Raw genomic sequence first — 15,805 nt, forward strand, 5'->3', positions numbered from 1 at the left:
AGACCAGGCTGGCCTCGAACTCAGAAATCCGCCTGCCTCTGCCTCCCGAGTGCTGGGATTAAAGGCGTGCGCCACCACGCCCGGCTTAAATTTTTTTTTAAATGAAATTGTGATCAACAAATTCTGTATGTACGCCCTCCATGACCCCCGTCCCAGGCTTTACTCAGCCCCATGGTTTTGCTTTAAACCCTTTAGTCCCCACAGTCACCTGCATCTGAACTCTCAGTAAGCAGCGCTGGTGCCTCCAGGAGGTTTAGGTCTACGCCATGCTGGGGAAGGAAGTATGTTACTGGGGGCAGAGTTGGAGAGTTCAGACACTCACAATTGCAGTTCCCTCGAGTGCTCATCTTCCTCCTCCTACAGCCGTGGCTCCCACCATGATGGACTCTGAGCCTCTGGAACCATATGTTGCTTTGGTCATGGTGTTTTATCACAGCAACAGAAAAGTAACCAATGTAGAGGTAATGACACATCGTCAGGAGAGGCAAGAATAAAGTGCCCTCTGCCAAAGTCCCAAGGGGATTTAATACTGCAGAGATAGCTGCTGAGGTCCCAGGATGACCCAAGGCAAGCAGCTGGATCAGCTGCTTAAGGAACAACCCCAGAGACCTCTGCTGCCCAGAGCATGTCCAGAAAAGACAGGGCAAAGCGTCACAGTGTCACTCATAGCTGCTGTCCTGAGAGGACACTTTGTTCCCATGTGCCTCACACCTGCGTCATTAATTCTGCAATGCTCCTCAACCTCTGGTGGGCACATAAATTCCCAGGGTTCTTGTTGGGTGCGGAGGTTCCATCTGCTGCTGGCACTGTGGGCATATACCACACCCCAACTGAGGCCAGTGGGCAGCCAAGACAGGCGGAGTCTCCCCGAGGTGGGAGTCTCGGTTCAGCCCCGCCTTCAGCAGCACTCTGCCTCTTTGCTCTTGCAGCTGGACACTGGGAAGACCTTCCAGGCCGTGATGAGGTTCGACACTGATGTGGAGCTCACGTACTTCCTCAATGGAGGCATCCTGAACTACATGATCCGAAAGATGGCCCAGTAGGTGCTGGCCTCTCAGGAGACCCGCACTTGGTGCTAGACCCAGTGAGGTACCAGGCCCCCGCTGGTGGAGGCCTGGCAGAGCGGCCACTTCTACTTCTGATGAGGGTGCTGGCAGGATGAGCAAGTGGGCACTGCCATTCCTGGAGGCACAGAGCCAGGAGTCTCTAGTTTTGTGATTTGTTAATCTTTTTATCCCTTTCTGTAATCTGGATTCTAGAATCATGGGAAGGTCCGTAATACCAAAGAGAACTCGCTTCTCTTTAAAGTCACGGGCATTGATTTTTCCCTCTGACTAATCTTGAGCTCAGTACTAGCCAGTATTCTCAGAAGTGGCTCCTACCCTTTCTGTTGTTCTGTGTTTATCTCTGCTCAGTGACACCCTTCCCTGGAGAGCCCAGTCCTCTGTATATTACACCAGTGTTAACTGACATAGCTTAAGACCTTCTTCACACTTCAGATTCATAGCAGTAATGTGATCCCTTCCTTTGAAGTGAACAAGTCCTTGTAGATAGGTCAGCCATCAAAAGTGTTTGATTATCTACCTTTCAATCAACATGAGATTGTCTCTTACCATTTTCAACGATTGTTGACAGGGGTCCTTTGTTTGAAAATAACTGGGGAGAGATACGGGATTTCTAATTTGAATAAGATTAAATATATTTTCATGAAAACGTGTTGGCTTTGGAGTTGAATTTTGTCGGGGGATGTCGCGACACTGAGAGCCCTGGAAGTCCTTCGAGTCTGCTGTTTGTACCCCTGCATCTGAGCTGCGGGCACAGAGGGAACACTGTGGAGCCAGCGTGTGAGCTGCTAGTGTCAGAGCGGAGGACAAGAAAGCACCTTCTATCTTGGTCACAGCAGCAGCAAGAAGCATATCGCAGCTTCTTGATGCCCTAAAATCTCTTCACTGATCTTCATAACTGGAATTATTTTAGGGTGTGCCTTATTCTGCTCAGGCTGCTGTAACAAAATGCCTGAGAAGAATCAGAACTGAGAACTGTGCTGTGAATGACCCAAACCCTGAGCCTTGTCCAGACCACCCAGTGCCTGGGATGGATTAAACATTCCGCTGGGGGAGGGCTTGCTTTGTCTCTCTTCACTTTTTATCTTTTCTTTCCTTTTTTTTTTTCTTTTCCTTCTTCTTTTTCTTTTTTCCTTTCTTTTTTCTTTTCTTTTTTGTTGTTGATGTTGTTGTTGCTGTTGTTGGTTGGTTTTTCGAGACAGGGTTTCTCTGTGTAGTCCTGGCTGTCCTGGAACTCACTCTGTAGAACAGGCTGGCCTGGAACTCAGAAATCCGTCCGCCTCTGCCTCCCAAGTGCTGGGATTAAAGGTGTGCACCACCATCGCTAGACTGTGTCTCTTATTATTTTTTCTTAACTAAAAAGTAAAAACTGTATTTACTTCGTACATGATTTTTTACTATGTAAACATCATAGGGTGGCTGAATTGAGCCTCACATTCTTACTTCTTGTGGTGAGAATACTTCCAAGAATATATTTTTCAAAGAATATAGGATGTATAGATTTCAACAGCAATCTCCATGCTGTACTGCTTCTTCCTCCTGAATGAAATCCCACATTCTTCCATGTTTTCACGTACGGCTTGTACTATTTTCTCCATTCATTCCATAGCTGACTCTTCACCGCCTCCTTAGCTACGGTGTCCTCTCCGCCCCCTGTAACTACTGCTGTGAACATTTAACTTTAGACATAGTGAGATGGTGCTGTTGTCTTTCTTTTGTACATGGCCTTTTTCATTTAACATAATGTCCATAAAGTTCATCCCTGTTGCCACAAGTAGTGTATTTGTGTGTACACGCGTGTGCCCTTTATTTTCTTTACTGATTCAGCTGTGGATAGACAACCGGGCAGATGCTACCCTAGCTTTTGTGAGTAGCGCTGAGATGAATGATGCTGCAGGTATTCCTCAACAGACTGGTTTGATGCCTTCGGATGCATACCTAGAAGTGGAATCCCTGGGTCATAAGAGTGGCCTTTGTGACTTTCTGAAGGACTCCATACTGTTTTCCTGTTACACGTACCTGAATATGACCTCCTACTGTGTGTGCATCCCCTCTCCTGTACTCTCACCAATGCAAACCTTGATTTTTGTATGTGGTTTTAACTATGGTTTTATATGCAACTCCCTGATGATTAATGATATTGAGTATATTTTCATGTATGTATTGATCACTTTTGTGACTTGTTTTGAAAAATGTCTATTCAAGGCCATTGCCCATTTTTAATTGAATTATTTAATTTTGTTGTTGAATTTTAATACTACCTACCCTAGATAGTATTTATCAACTATTTTCTCCTGTTTTGTAGTCAGTCTTAACCCTTGACTATTTACACGGCTAGAAAACTTTTATTTGGAAGCAGTCTGGTGGGCCTGTTTTCCTTTTCATTGCTGAAGACGTAACTATAAATAATGCCATAGCATTTCTTGGGTTTATCTAATCCTTTCTTGGAGTGAGGTCTTATGCTTAAGTCTTCAATCTGTTTTGAGTTGCTTTTTATATAGTGTAAGATAAGGGTCCAGCTTTGTTCCTTTACATGTCGCCATCCAGTTTTTCCAACAGCATTTATTGAAGACAGCTCTTCTCCATTCGTTGTGTGTCTTGGCTTCCTTGTCAAGTCCTAGCCACACTGGTGTAGGTCTACCTCTGCGGCCTCTGTTGTTTCCCATTGGGTTCTGCATCTCTTCTTATGTTAGCAGAATGCTGTTTTCATTGCTGTGTCTTTGAAGCTTGATAACGGTTATAACTTCAGTTTTGTTTTCCTTCTTGGCATATCTTTGGCTGTGGGGAGTCTTGTGGATCTGTGTACACAGTAAGGTAGCTTTTGTTTTTTGGGAAAATACAGCATTGGGAATTTCCTAGGATTGCACCGCATCTGCAGATCATGGTGTTAGCACAGACATGTTAATAACTTTAATTCTTTCATTGCATGGAATTTAATTTTCTTAATTCCCCCTTTGACTCATTAGTTGTTCAGGAGCATAGTATTTACACATTTTTTGCACATCTCTAAAATGTCTCCTGTTACGGGTAGGTGAGGACTCACTTCCACGTGGCTGTGGATGTCCCTCTCAGCCCCTTCTTGTATGCGCGGTGATGTTCTTTGGTCCGGTCTCCTGTCTGTCTAGTGGAGGTTTGGAGTTGTGATCACGGTGAGCCTCCAGGAGTCCTGTGATATCGCAGGCTGTTTTAAAAGCTAGGTGCACGTATGAAAACTTGCTCTTCCTCCTACATTTTGTATTTTAAACACCATGCTTTACTTGTTTGTATACTGTGCACCTAATAACTCATGGTTGTGATTATCATTTAAATGGCGTTGTCGTTAAACCTTTAAAGTGGAAGTAAATGGTTGGAAGGTTTGCATCCCATCCAGTAGCATTCTCATTGGATGTGGACTCAGTTCCTTTCCCTGGGAGTTTTATGCTTTTGTGTCTTCCCTTGTCTCTAGTGTCGGCTTGAAGAACTGCCTGTGGTGGGGCTGTTAGGATGGCTCCCTTGTCTTCTATTTGAGAAAGCCTTTAGCCTCTCTTCAATTTTGAAGAACAGCTATGCCAGGAACAGGATTCTTGGCTGGCAGTTTTTAGGGGTGGGACTCTTGGATCTTGGCTTCCTCAGCCTCCAGAATATCTAAGCTTAAGCTGACTCTTGTGTGAGAGTTTATTGTAGCAGCCTGAGCAGACTCTGGTTGTGAGGGAAGTTTCAAGTGGCCACACCTCTGGAACAAGCTTCTTACACTCTCCACTCTTCTAGCCAAACGTGTCCGCTGTTCTTTGTACTTCAGTATTGGCCAGTGCCCAATGCTGGTCCAAAGCTAGACTGTACATCCTTTTATCTGAATTCTCAAGGCGGGGCTGGCCCACCTACTCCCATCCCTTCCTTCATCTTGTAAAGGGGATGGATACCTCCTTTGTGTCTAAGTCCATTACTGCCTCCTCTTTCCTAAACAATAGGCCTCCCTTGGCATCCACAGTGACCTAAATGGCAAATTTACTTAACACAGCAATAAAGTACAAGTACCTTTCAAGTGTGTATGTGTGTGTGTGTGTGTGTGTGTGTGTGTGTGTGTACATACAGTGTTTTTGTGTTTCATAGAAAAAGACTAGTCAGTCAGTCTTGGGGTGTTAAAAGGATGACTCAATGTGGCTTAAGCAAAAGAAAAAATAAACTGGTCCATGTAACTAAAGAATAGCGACATCATGGCCTCGAACTTAATTGGTTCTAGTTATTTAAACATAGGCCGCTTAGCCATTCGCTCCCCTCTCAGCTCATGTTCTAATGGCCTCTGAGACAGCATCTGTTTATATCTCCTATTCTAAATCCTTCCATGGGTCAGGGTTATGGCTACCATCAGCTGTTTGGTGACAGTTAATCATTTGTCATTGCAAACATCTGCCTCAGGCACAGATAGTCAGACTTCCTACTCATCAATGAAGAACCTCATTGGCACAGCCTCTGCTTCAGGACTGTGTTAGTGTCTGAGTTACTTTTCTGTTGCTGTGGGAATATATCCTGACAAAGCAACTTCAGGGAGAAGGTTTATATGGGTGTAGGGTTCCAGACCTGGTATTGAGAACATGGCAGCAGGCAGGGAAGGCACGGTGACTGAAGCAGGAGGCTGGCCAGCCACATTGCATCTCCTCTTAGGAAGCTGACTGAACAGGAAGAGGAACCAGCTATAAAGTCTCTAGATCCAACCCCAGTGACACGCCATCTCCCCACAAGTTCCCCAACCTTCCCCAACAGTACCACGCTCTGGAGCCCAAGTGCTCTGGAGCCTGTGGGTTGTACAGGAGTGAAACAGCCTTGCTTGTGAACACAGGAACTGTGGTTCTACCGGCTCTTTAGGAAGTTGTTAAATGTTGTAAGCACAGATGTACTTTAACACTCAACTAATTTCTGTTCTCTTAGTCAAATTGCCATAAACAAAGATAATCATAGCTGGCATTTTTATTAGGAGTTTTAAAAGTTCACACCCAACAAGCCTGTACCTGTTTATTAAACACACATTTGTAAAATGAAGTAGTAGTTATATTTTATGGTGTATTAAAACAGTTACTGGCATGATCCAGAAGTTTATAGTTCACTTTGATTCTACCTGTCTAGTTGATATCCCAGCCAATTAACAAGGTCCAATGAACTGAAGTGTTTCAGGAACCAGTGGTTCAAGTAGATGTTAATATGATGGAAGCAACACAGTGACCCATGTGCTGATAAAATGGAAAAGGGTACAAAAGTCTCCCTGGCCACTCAGTGCATCTGTCAGGGGACCTAACACCATCCCACAAGACATGCGTGCAGAAATACTGGCATCTGGTTGACTTGTTGTTTGAAATTACCAAGTCTGTTTTAAGTATAGGAGTCAGGAGTCCAGCGGCCTTACTGCACAATGAGGCCTTTGACTGAAGGCTCCAGGTCAGGATGAAAATGCTATGATACCAATACTGACCACAAAACAGCAAGGTCTGTGGTTGCAGAACAAGTTATATCTCAGCCTCAAAAAGGACACATGGATGGCAACCTGTGAGGACTCTAGTGGGGACTGGTGATGTGCTCATGAGAGATTCCAGATGCAACTTCCATCAGGGAAGTCCAAAGACCAGCATTTTCCCATCTCTCAAAACCTTCCTGTTGTATTCATTCAGTACTTAGTAACCCAGGGTTTGCTCCATTCCAGGGTATGCTTGGCAGTGGCTTAAGTCAGTGTACAACTCAAATCTTCATTTGGTCTCAGATTTAGTCTGCTTTTCCCCATTGGCAAAAAAAGGGGGGGGGGACAATTTCACTTCAACTGATTTATCATTGTCAGGACTGGAGAGATAGCTCAGCAGTTAAGAGCACTGACTGCTCTTCCGGAGGTTCTGAGTTCAATTCATAGCGCACACACACAGCAACAGCAGCAGCAGCATAAAACTATAACAATAGAGAGGATCCAATGCCCTCTTCTAGTGTGCACACAGACATGCAGAAAAAAACACCCATATATATATAATACATAAATTTTTAATTAAATTATTATAATGTTTACAGGTTTTTTTCTCAAATAATTTCCAGTAGATATCTTATACAAGCTGTAGAGTTCTTAAACTGTAGCAGCAAAGAAAGGCAACATAGACTAAAAGACATAAATGAAAGTCAGCTCTCAGCCGGGCATGTGGCGAACGCCTTTAATCCCAGTACTCGGGAGGCAGAGGCGGGTGGATTTCTGAGTTCAAGGCCAGCCTGATCTACAAGAGTGTGTTCCAGGACAGCCAGGGATATACAGAGAAACCCTGTCTCAAAAAAACAAGAAAAAAAAGAAAGTCAGCTCTCGGCAAATTCATTTTATTGCACTAAGAATTTTACCAATAACCACTATCAAGAACTACTACATATCTTTTTTTTCTACCTATTCTATCAAAATTAAAAGCCTAATCCCTATAGGTGTTTTTTTTTTCCCCAAAGAGTCATGTTGCTGAGTAATTTCTCTAGGCATCTGTGAGAAGTGGTGTGCTATCCCATGTCATACTGTTGACCTCCAGGGTTGACCTGGGGAGTTTGGGCAACCCACTGTGCTCTGGGTGGGCTTGGGATAGTCTTCAAATGTAAATGTCCTGGAAGAGGAGTTATGTGGTCAGATGATCTCTGCGGTTTGGTTTAGGCCATTGATGGTCTACAACTGATGAATTACAAGTAAATTTTAGGAAGGTGTTAAAAGCACTGTACTGCCTACAAAGCCAGCAGTTCCTTCCCTGAACTGAAGAGTACTTTGGTCTGTTGGCAGTAACAGCGCTCAGACACTTGTCTCTTGATGTGAAGAACCCCAAACTAAGCTCTCCGAAGCACTGGCAAACCTTGAGAAGAAACATGGAAATGCCATTTGAATATATAATGTTTAAGAAGAAAGGGCAAGCTGGGCGTGGTGGTGCATGCCTTTAATCCCAGCACTCGGGAGGTAGAGGCAGGCGGATTTCTGAGTTCCAGGACAGCCAGGGCTACAAAGAGAGACCCTGTCTCGAAAAAAACAAAAAAAAAAACAAAAAAAAAAAAAGAAGAAAGGGCAAGCCAGGCATGGTGATGCAGGCCTTCAATCTCAGTGCTCGGGAGGCAGAAGCTAGCAGATCTCTGTGACCAAGGGCAGCCTGGTCTACAGAGCCAGGGCTACAGAGAGGAACAGTGTCTCCAAAAGTAAACAACAACAAGCCATGGCAGGGAATGAATTGGAAGTAGTTCAAACTTTAAACATCAGCCTTTATTGAAAATAGCTAGAGCCAGGCATGGTGAAAGATTTTAATTTCAACACTTGAGAGGCAGGGGGATCTGTGAGTTCAAGGCCAGCATAGTCTACATATCGAGTTTCTGGTCTACAGAGAGACCCTGTCTCTAACAGGTGGGGAACAGACAGACATACAGACAGGGTTTGAGATGTCTATTCAAAGACGGGAAATGGCCCAAGTTAAAAGAGCAGATGAGAGCAAGGGTAAGATGTATAGTAATGAACAGAACAGAAATACTGTCTCAGTAAGCATAGCTGTCAACTATAGTCTTTTACATTTTAAAAGTATATGTCATTTTAAATATATATGTGTGCATACTGAACCTTGCAACTACCAAATTTGAGTCAGCAAAGAAACCAAATAGAAAAGACAGGGAAGAGACAGAAACCAGGAGACTCTGCAAAGGGTGACAGGGTGGCAGGGCCAAATCCGGAAAGGAGTCAATGCAAGGGACAGAAGGGACAGCAGGGATCTGGCAGTCAGTCTGGTGGCCTGAAAAAGAACCAAGTCACTGTTCTTAAGGGCACTGTCATTAAGGGCAAAAGGCAGCTTCCAGCAGGTCGAGCAAACAGAGAAGAATGGGAACCCTCCCAGCACGCCAGCCATCATGCTTCTCGGTGTACCGAGTGGCTGCATGTTCCCTGGCGGGCAGTTCTGAAAAGTGTAAAAGGGAAAAGTTTAACCCCTCCCCACCATGGCCAAGTTCTATGCTATGAGTTATTGGTGAAGAAACTATTCGGCGCTGCAGTTCAGGCGTGTGTGCTTTGTGTGGACAGAAACAGCTTGAAACCAACCAGTCAGGTTATCTGGCATTCAACACAGTGCAGGCTTGGGTAAGAAAGGATTGGCTCATTAATTCCACGCTTAAGGCATGGCTCCCTGTAGCATGAGACTGAGAAGCCCGAGATCATACGGACATTTCTGCAGGATCGAACTGTATCCTTTCAAAATGAAAGTCCTTCCACTTTGAGTGCCGGTTCTGAACTCCGCTCACAATATCTTCCACAACGAAACTTTCAATTTTTATGACTGGAATCTCGAACGTCTTGTATCTCACAAAAATTCCCCAGTCGTGGCTACAGTTCTGTTTGGCACAGAATATTTTTGCTTTCTTCTCAAAATTGTCATAGATCTTTGGTTTAGGGTGTGGCTTACACACAAAGCGCTCCTTAAAAGTATCTCCAAGTACAGTGTAGTGGGACGTCTAGGAGGAAGAGATGGAGCACACAATGTTAGAAACGGTTCGAAAATGACTTAGAAGCCACTCAGTAGCTAAAAGTCAGGAATGAATGGAATCCCATTTATTTTACAAGTTGGAAGAAAAAAAACTATATAGACAGTCTTCCCCAGGCCGATTAGGACCCATTTCCTGGGTGTCTGGCACCCGAGAAGGGAGGAGACCCAGCTTTCCAACTCAGAAGCAAAGAGGAGTTCACATACAAAGTTCAAGTTCACCAGAGGCCAGGAAGGCACCAAAGCACAGGGCTGAACACCCAGGGGTCACAGGGTATGTGTGTGAACAGGCTCAGGAGCCATGCTGTCCACAGACCCCACTTAAACTTGACTTAAGAGAGTACCCTACAACTGAAGGAACCCCACAGGGAGAAAAACAATATCAACCAACCAGTCCCCCAAGAGCTCCCAGGTCCACAAAGGAGCACACATGGCTCCAGCTTCGAAGGTTGCAGAGGATGGCCTTGTCATGCACCAATGGGAAGAGAGGTCCTTGGTCCTATGAAGGCTCCATAGATGACCCAGTGTAGGGGAACTGAGGGTATTCTTTATGTAAATAAAGAAAATATCCAATTTTTTTAAAAAAGAGTGTACCCTACAGACGCAAACGCAGACCAAGCATCTCGTTCTCCAGGTTTGAAATGGTCTACAGGGGCCACTGTGAACAAGAAGCCTTGAAATTGGAGCTGAAAGGACCTTCTACATCTAAAGAATCAGACTCAGAAAATGGATGTCACTCATAGTAAGGAATATACCCCTCCCCTAGCTAGTACAGCCATCTGCCACTGCCATTGGTAGTGGTGATGACTGCAAGATTAGTCTCTGGAGGTTTTTTGCCAACCTGAGTTAAAAGTTTTAAGAAGACCATGAGGCAGGGACAAGGGAATCTCTATATAATGAGTTTCAAGATACCCAGTGCTATAGAGAGAGATCCTGTCTCAAAAAAAAAAAAAAAAGTTTAAGGGGTGAAAAAGTAGAAAGCTAACCTACAAGTGTTATATTTTTTTAAAATGAGGTGTTTTGTTTTCATTATAAAAGCATTCTCTGTCCCAATAAGGAAGTTTAGAAAACAAAACAGGAAGAGAGTATTCACTAGCAGAATATATCATTTTTATATATTAGCCTTTTTTCCCCTTTAGGAAAGGTGGACCCACATTGGTCATGACAAAGATATCACTGTTCATGTTGTATGTAGCCATAACAAAAGCATCTTTATAATTTCATATTCATATTATTTTCCCACTTTACCATTCATTTGCTGGCAGGTTTATACTATAACCATGTACACTTCAAAATCAGAGCCTTAACATTTCTTTGGCATAATCGTTGACATACAGTAAAGTTACAGAGATGCCGCAGAAGATTTGTGAATGCCTTTAGCCCAGTTCCATTTTGGATGCAGTTACACATTTGTTAAAACTAAGAAATCAATCACAGATTGTTATGCCTAATCCTTCCTTGTCCCTGGAACTAATCAAGGACATAACACTGTATCTAGCATAGCCTTCATTTTCTATCCCTGCATTGGGAAAAAACTATTTCTTTGGAGAGAGTGGTGGCGCATGCCTGTAGTCCCTGAACTGGGGAGGCTGAGTCACAGAAGAATCTCAAGTGGAAGCCAGCCTGGTCTGAGTGAGACTGTCTTTCAAAGCACACAGTTGTCCTCACTTAGGGTGTGCAGTGTGATAATTTCTAAGGATCTAATGATCTTACCAGAGTAATTAGCATTCCCTTCTGCCTGGACAGTTTTCATCTCTTTATGTATGCGGCTATGAATTCCTCTCGTCTAAGTCTAATTCTTTGTAAGAGTTGTAATGAATCAGAAACTATAAGCAGTATTCACCCTGCTATGCAGTGGAACGGGAAACCTTATCCATCCTGCCTGACTGTCTGGGGCAGCTACAATTAGACCTCCCTCCTCTTCTCCCCGTTAAGCACCATTTTCTGTTTTGGACTTAAATAACATCAACCCTTCTGGCTCCCACAGAGAGGCAGGATTTTATTTATTTATTTATTTATTTATTTATTTATTTATTTATTTATTTTGGTTTTTCCGAGACAGGGTTTCTCTGTGTAGCCCTGGCTGTCCTGGAACTCACTCTGTAGACCAGGTTGGCCTCCAACTCAGAAATCTGCCTGCCTCTGCCTCCCAAGTGCTGGGATTAAAGGCATGCGCCACCACCACCCAGCAGGATTTTATTTCTTAATACAGGACCATGGTCAACACTCGAAACCCCACAACATAGTGTTCTTGCTACAAACATTTCTCCGGAAGATGGTAAGATTTAACTGGTGCTAAAAACTACCCAGGGCCACTCACCTCAACCACTCGAATGTCAGCTGTGTAGCACGCAAAATTCTTGCACTTTCCACACAGCAGTTTCTTGTTTTCTTTGTCAGGGACAGGTTGTGGTTTGTGTTGACTATCTCTGAGGAGTTTTTCATTCAACTGTATGTGGTGAACCTACATGCCAACGGAAAGGTTATTTGAATGACCAAAACTAGCACACAAAGATAAATAAATGGACATGGCCACAAACACATACCACACACACACACACACACACACTCAGGACAAACCATGGTCATTTGTTATTTCTAGTCAGATTCCATAAGAGTAGCACAGAAAAAGAGACTTACCGTCTTTTCAAATTTCATTTCATCCCATGTCTGCAGTCTTAAAATGGATTCATTCATTATTTTTTCCTTGATCATGTTCGCCTTTTCTTTTTCAATCACATCAACGCTGCTAGTCAGGAGGAAGCACTTGCTATCTCGTGCTCTTCCTCGGCCTGCAGAGAACGTTTCATTTGTGTGTTAATGTCAAACTCTGAGGTTACTGGAAAGAGATGTGAGGAGTATCTCTCGAGTTCAGCTTTGATTCACTGCATCCTACTTCCTAGGGAAGCTGAACCGAAGAGTAGACTCAAATGCAGGTTCTAGCCAGTGTGCTCAGCACACAGATAAACCATCTCTGGCAGTTTTCATGGGGTCTCCAATGGCATAGTCTGATTGCTCTGCACAGCCAGCAACACTGATTTACAGATAATCTGGCACGAGCCCTCAGCAGTGGCACCGTGCACGCGCACCTGGCCCTTCTGCAATGCGGAGAAAGGAATGCAGTTGTCATGCTCTTGCAGAGACAGATATAACAGGTCGTGGACATTTAAAGGGCTGCTTGTCCTAGGTAGAAGAATTAGGTTATGTGTGGCAGAGATAGAGATAGGACCTAACATGTAGAGTGGCAGTATGTGAGAAACTGGACGAGCAGGAAGGGGAGTCTGTCTGGCTGAACCGCACAGTAAGCGGCAGCGGAGGATGTAAAATGGATGTGACTGATGAGTGACAGGCACAGAGACGTTATTCAGGAAAGGGAAGGTGGGGGCTGTTCTTGGGGAAACAAGAAAGGGAAAGGAAGGCAGACTCTGGTTCAGGTGGGATCAGACTCTGGAGTACAGAAAGCTACTCACCACACCCATCAAAGGTCTACTTGCCGACTGGCAAAGCCTCTGGCCTAGTGGATATGATATTTTCATGACTATGCCATTGAACGCTGGGTAAAAATGCAGTACCATTGTGGAGAGTGGCAATGGAGTATTATGGGTAAACCTATAACCACCCAATCCTGACCAAGGCAGTCAGCTTTTAGATTTCCAGTACCAGAGTCAGCTGTGCTGTCAATCACATGATACAGCTGAGGAAAGGAGAAAAGCCAAGGGCAGGCACACCCACTGGGCCAGAGGAAACAGGAGCGGGGCAGGAATGAGCCGCTCTCACCTCTGGTTTGGATCATCTTGATGACGTTGCCCACGTACTCATACAGGATGACAAGATTGCACTCAGCAATGTCAATGCCTTCATCAGCGACCGAGGTAGCAATCAGAATATTGTTATCTCTGCTGGCTCTGAATGCCTCCAGCACACACTTCTGTGCCGGGAGCGTCATTCCTGTGTTGGATAAAGAGGTCACTGTACAACTCACTCATAAACTGGCTACTAATTTTGAACCATCTAAAAGTGCAAAAGTCATTTTCACAAAAAAAAAAAAAAAAAAGCTCAGGTTTCACCTATGAGCTGGGGACAACTATTTATTGTTCCATTTTACAGATGAAGATAGTAAGGCATAAACATTACAACATGCTTCTCAAAGTAGGAAGTAAAAATGTTACAGATAAGGGAATCTGAAAATGTCCAAACACTAGCAACCTGTGGCTTTTTGTAAAAGTCCACCTTTTTTCCCAGGTTAGCTATAAAACAAGAAAGAATCATCCAGAAAACAACAATAGCAGAATCATCCTAACCAATTTATTCATTCATCCAACACTCAGTCAGCAATTATGGGTTGTGGCTGAGCAGATAAAAATATGACGCTTAAAGATTACATTTTTATCTATAAGAATGATGAGCAGGAAGCCATGGTGGAGGAAGTGGGGTGAGATCAGTAAGATGGGAACGTGGCGGGGGGAGGGGCACCTCGGGTGTTAGATGACAGGGATGGCAGCTCCTCCACAGAAGCAGGAGCTGAGTAAGGTCTAAATGCATGACGGAAAGATGGATGCATGTGGCCTCCCTTCCCCCCAGCCTGGAACCTGCCTGCTCAAGGGTGGAGCTACCGGCTCATTCGTCCTGCCANGCCCACTGCTGGAACCTGCCTTTGCTGCCTGGAGGCACACACGTGTTCGTCCTGCTACTGGACCCTGAGTTACTTGGCGGGAAATTGGGTTCCCTCCCCCTTCCTTTATTAACTGAGTGTCTGGAATTAATAAAATTGAGCCTTGATCAGAACTTGTTGTCCTGGCTCCATTCTTTTCTTCCACCCCGTCTAGATTCCTCTCTTTTCAGCCTGAACTGCCATTTTCAGTTGAACCGTTCGTGTTGTGGACTGCGGGCAGGCCGCAACAGATGCATGCACGGATGGGTGGTTGGACGCATGATTGGATCTATGCATGCATGGATGAGCACACAAAATGTTATTCAAGGCTCTATTTATATGTCAGTTTGAAAATCCAGTTGGATTCATGTTGGAAAGATGGCAAAGAACTTTGAAAATCCAGCCACATTAAGGTAGTGTTAGACTCGAAACCACACATTCAACACTTGAGTCCATTCTATGTTTATGAGACGGGAAATTCCACAATGGAAAAGTACAAGAGCAATGCCTGAGGACGGAGAGAGAAGGGGTGGAGACTTGTTTAGTGTAAACAACACTGGCAGGAAGAACAGTGAGGGCAGGTCATACAGTCATGAGATATAACTTGGGACGTAGCTGTGATGAGAACTAGCCACATAGGGTTCTTACGGGAAATGATAAGCTTCCTCCCTAGACCACACTAGCTAGAGTTCAGGATTGCCTGGACTGTTTTTTAAAAACTATTAAAGAGGCAGTAGATGGGGAAAAAAATCTACTGGGTAAAGAATAACAGTATAGGCCAGGCAGTGGTGGTGCACGCCTTTAATCCCAGCACTCGGGAGGCAGAGGCAGGTGGATTTCTGAATTCAAGGCCAGCCTGGTCCACAGAGTGAGTTCCAGGACAGCCAGGGCTACACAGAGAAACCCTATCTCTAAGTACATAAATAAACAAACAAACAAATAAGCATACATACTTACATATTACCACATACATATACATAATCTAGTAGCTTTATTTCTCTGGTTGAGCTCTGACTGATATAAACACTAAAACAATGTAGTGTTTATACATTTTACTTACATTTATATACATTTTATATACATAGTATACTAAATCTAATTCAATAGACATAAATACCTGTTGCCTGGTTTGTTCTGCCACGCCCAGTCAGTATGCCAGGCTTTAGAAAGCTTAGTGCAGGATTTTCTTCAATCCATTTCTTCAGAGCCTAAAAGTGAAAAGCAATGGCCAGTTAGACACTACTTGTAAACTCTAAACCTCACATCAATTTGATATAATGGATGTATATGCAAAAAGAGAATACAACTAAAGATAAAAATGGATTTCAGACTGGCAAATCCTAAATTCTAAACAACAATCGATTCTAGTGATATATAACTCTGCCTCATTATGGCTTAATGTAGGAGATTTTTTTTTTTGATTTATTTATTATATGTAAGTACACTGTAGCTGTCTTCAGACACACCAGAAGAGGGCGTCAGATCTCATTTCGGGTGGTTGTGAGCCACCATGTGGTTGCTCTTACCCACTGAGCCATCTCACCAGCCCTGTAGGAGATATTTTAAGTGATTAAAAAGACAAGCTTCGGGGGCTGGTGAGATGGCTC

The 15,805-nt window shown here is 44.0% G+C and overlaps 2 protein-coding genes across 2 annotated transcripts in view; one reads left to right on the top strand and one right to left on the bottom strand.

Annotated features, from left to right (window-relative positions):
* Positions 1-1,715, top strand: part of Aco1 (aconitase 1) — a 58,323-nt gene extending 56,608 nt beyond the window's left edge. The window contains exon 21 of the mRNA XM_021159519.2: positions 930-1,715. Coding sequence (XP_021015178.1) covers positions 930-1,043 — 114 coding nt within the window. The 3' untranslated portion in view covers positions 1,044-1,715. The remainder of the gene's footprint in view (positions 1-929) is intronic.
* Positions 1,716-8,267: 6,552 nt separating this feature from the next.
* Ddx58 (DExD/H-box helicase 58) overlaps positions 8,268-15,805 on the bottom strand; it is a 45,756-nt gene continuing 38,218 nt past the window's right edge. The window contains exons 14-18 of the mRNA XM_021159600.1: positions 15,316-15,406; positions 13,325-13,495; positions 12,188-12,339; positions 11,868-12,011; positions 8,268-9,518 (exon numbers count right to left, since the gene is read on the bottom strand). Coding sequence (XP_021015259.1) covers positions 9,222-9,518; positions 11,868-12,011; positions 12,188-12,339; positions 13,325-13,495; positions 15,316-15,406 — 855 coding nt within the window. The 3' untranslated portion in view covers positions 8,268-9,221. The remainder of the gene's footprint in view (positions 9,519-11,867; positions 12,012-12,187; positions 12,340-13,324; positions 13,496-15,315; positions 15,407-15,805) is intronic.

This window comes from Mus caroli, chromosome 4 (genome assembly GCF_900094665.2).
Source record: "Mus caroli chromosome 4, CAROLI_EIJ_v1.1, whole genome shotgun sequence".
NCBI lineage: Eukaryota > Metazoa > Chordata > Mammalia > Rodentia > Muridae > Mus > Mus caroli.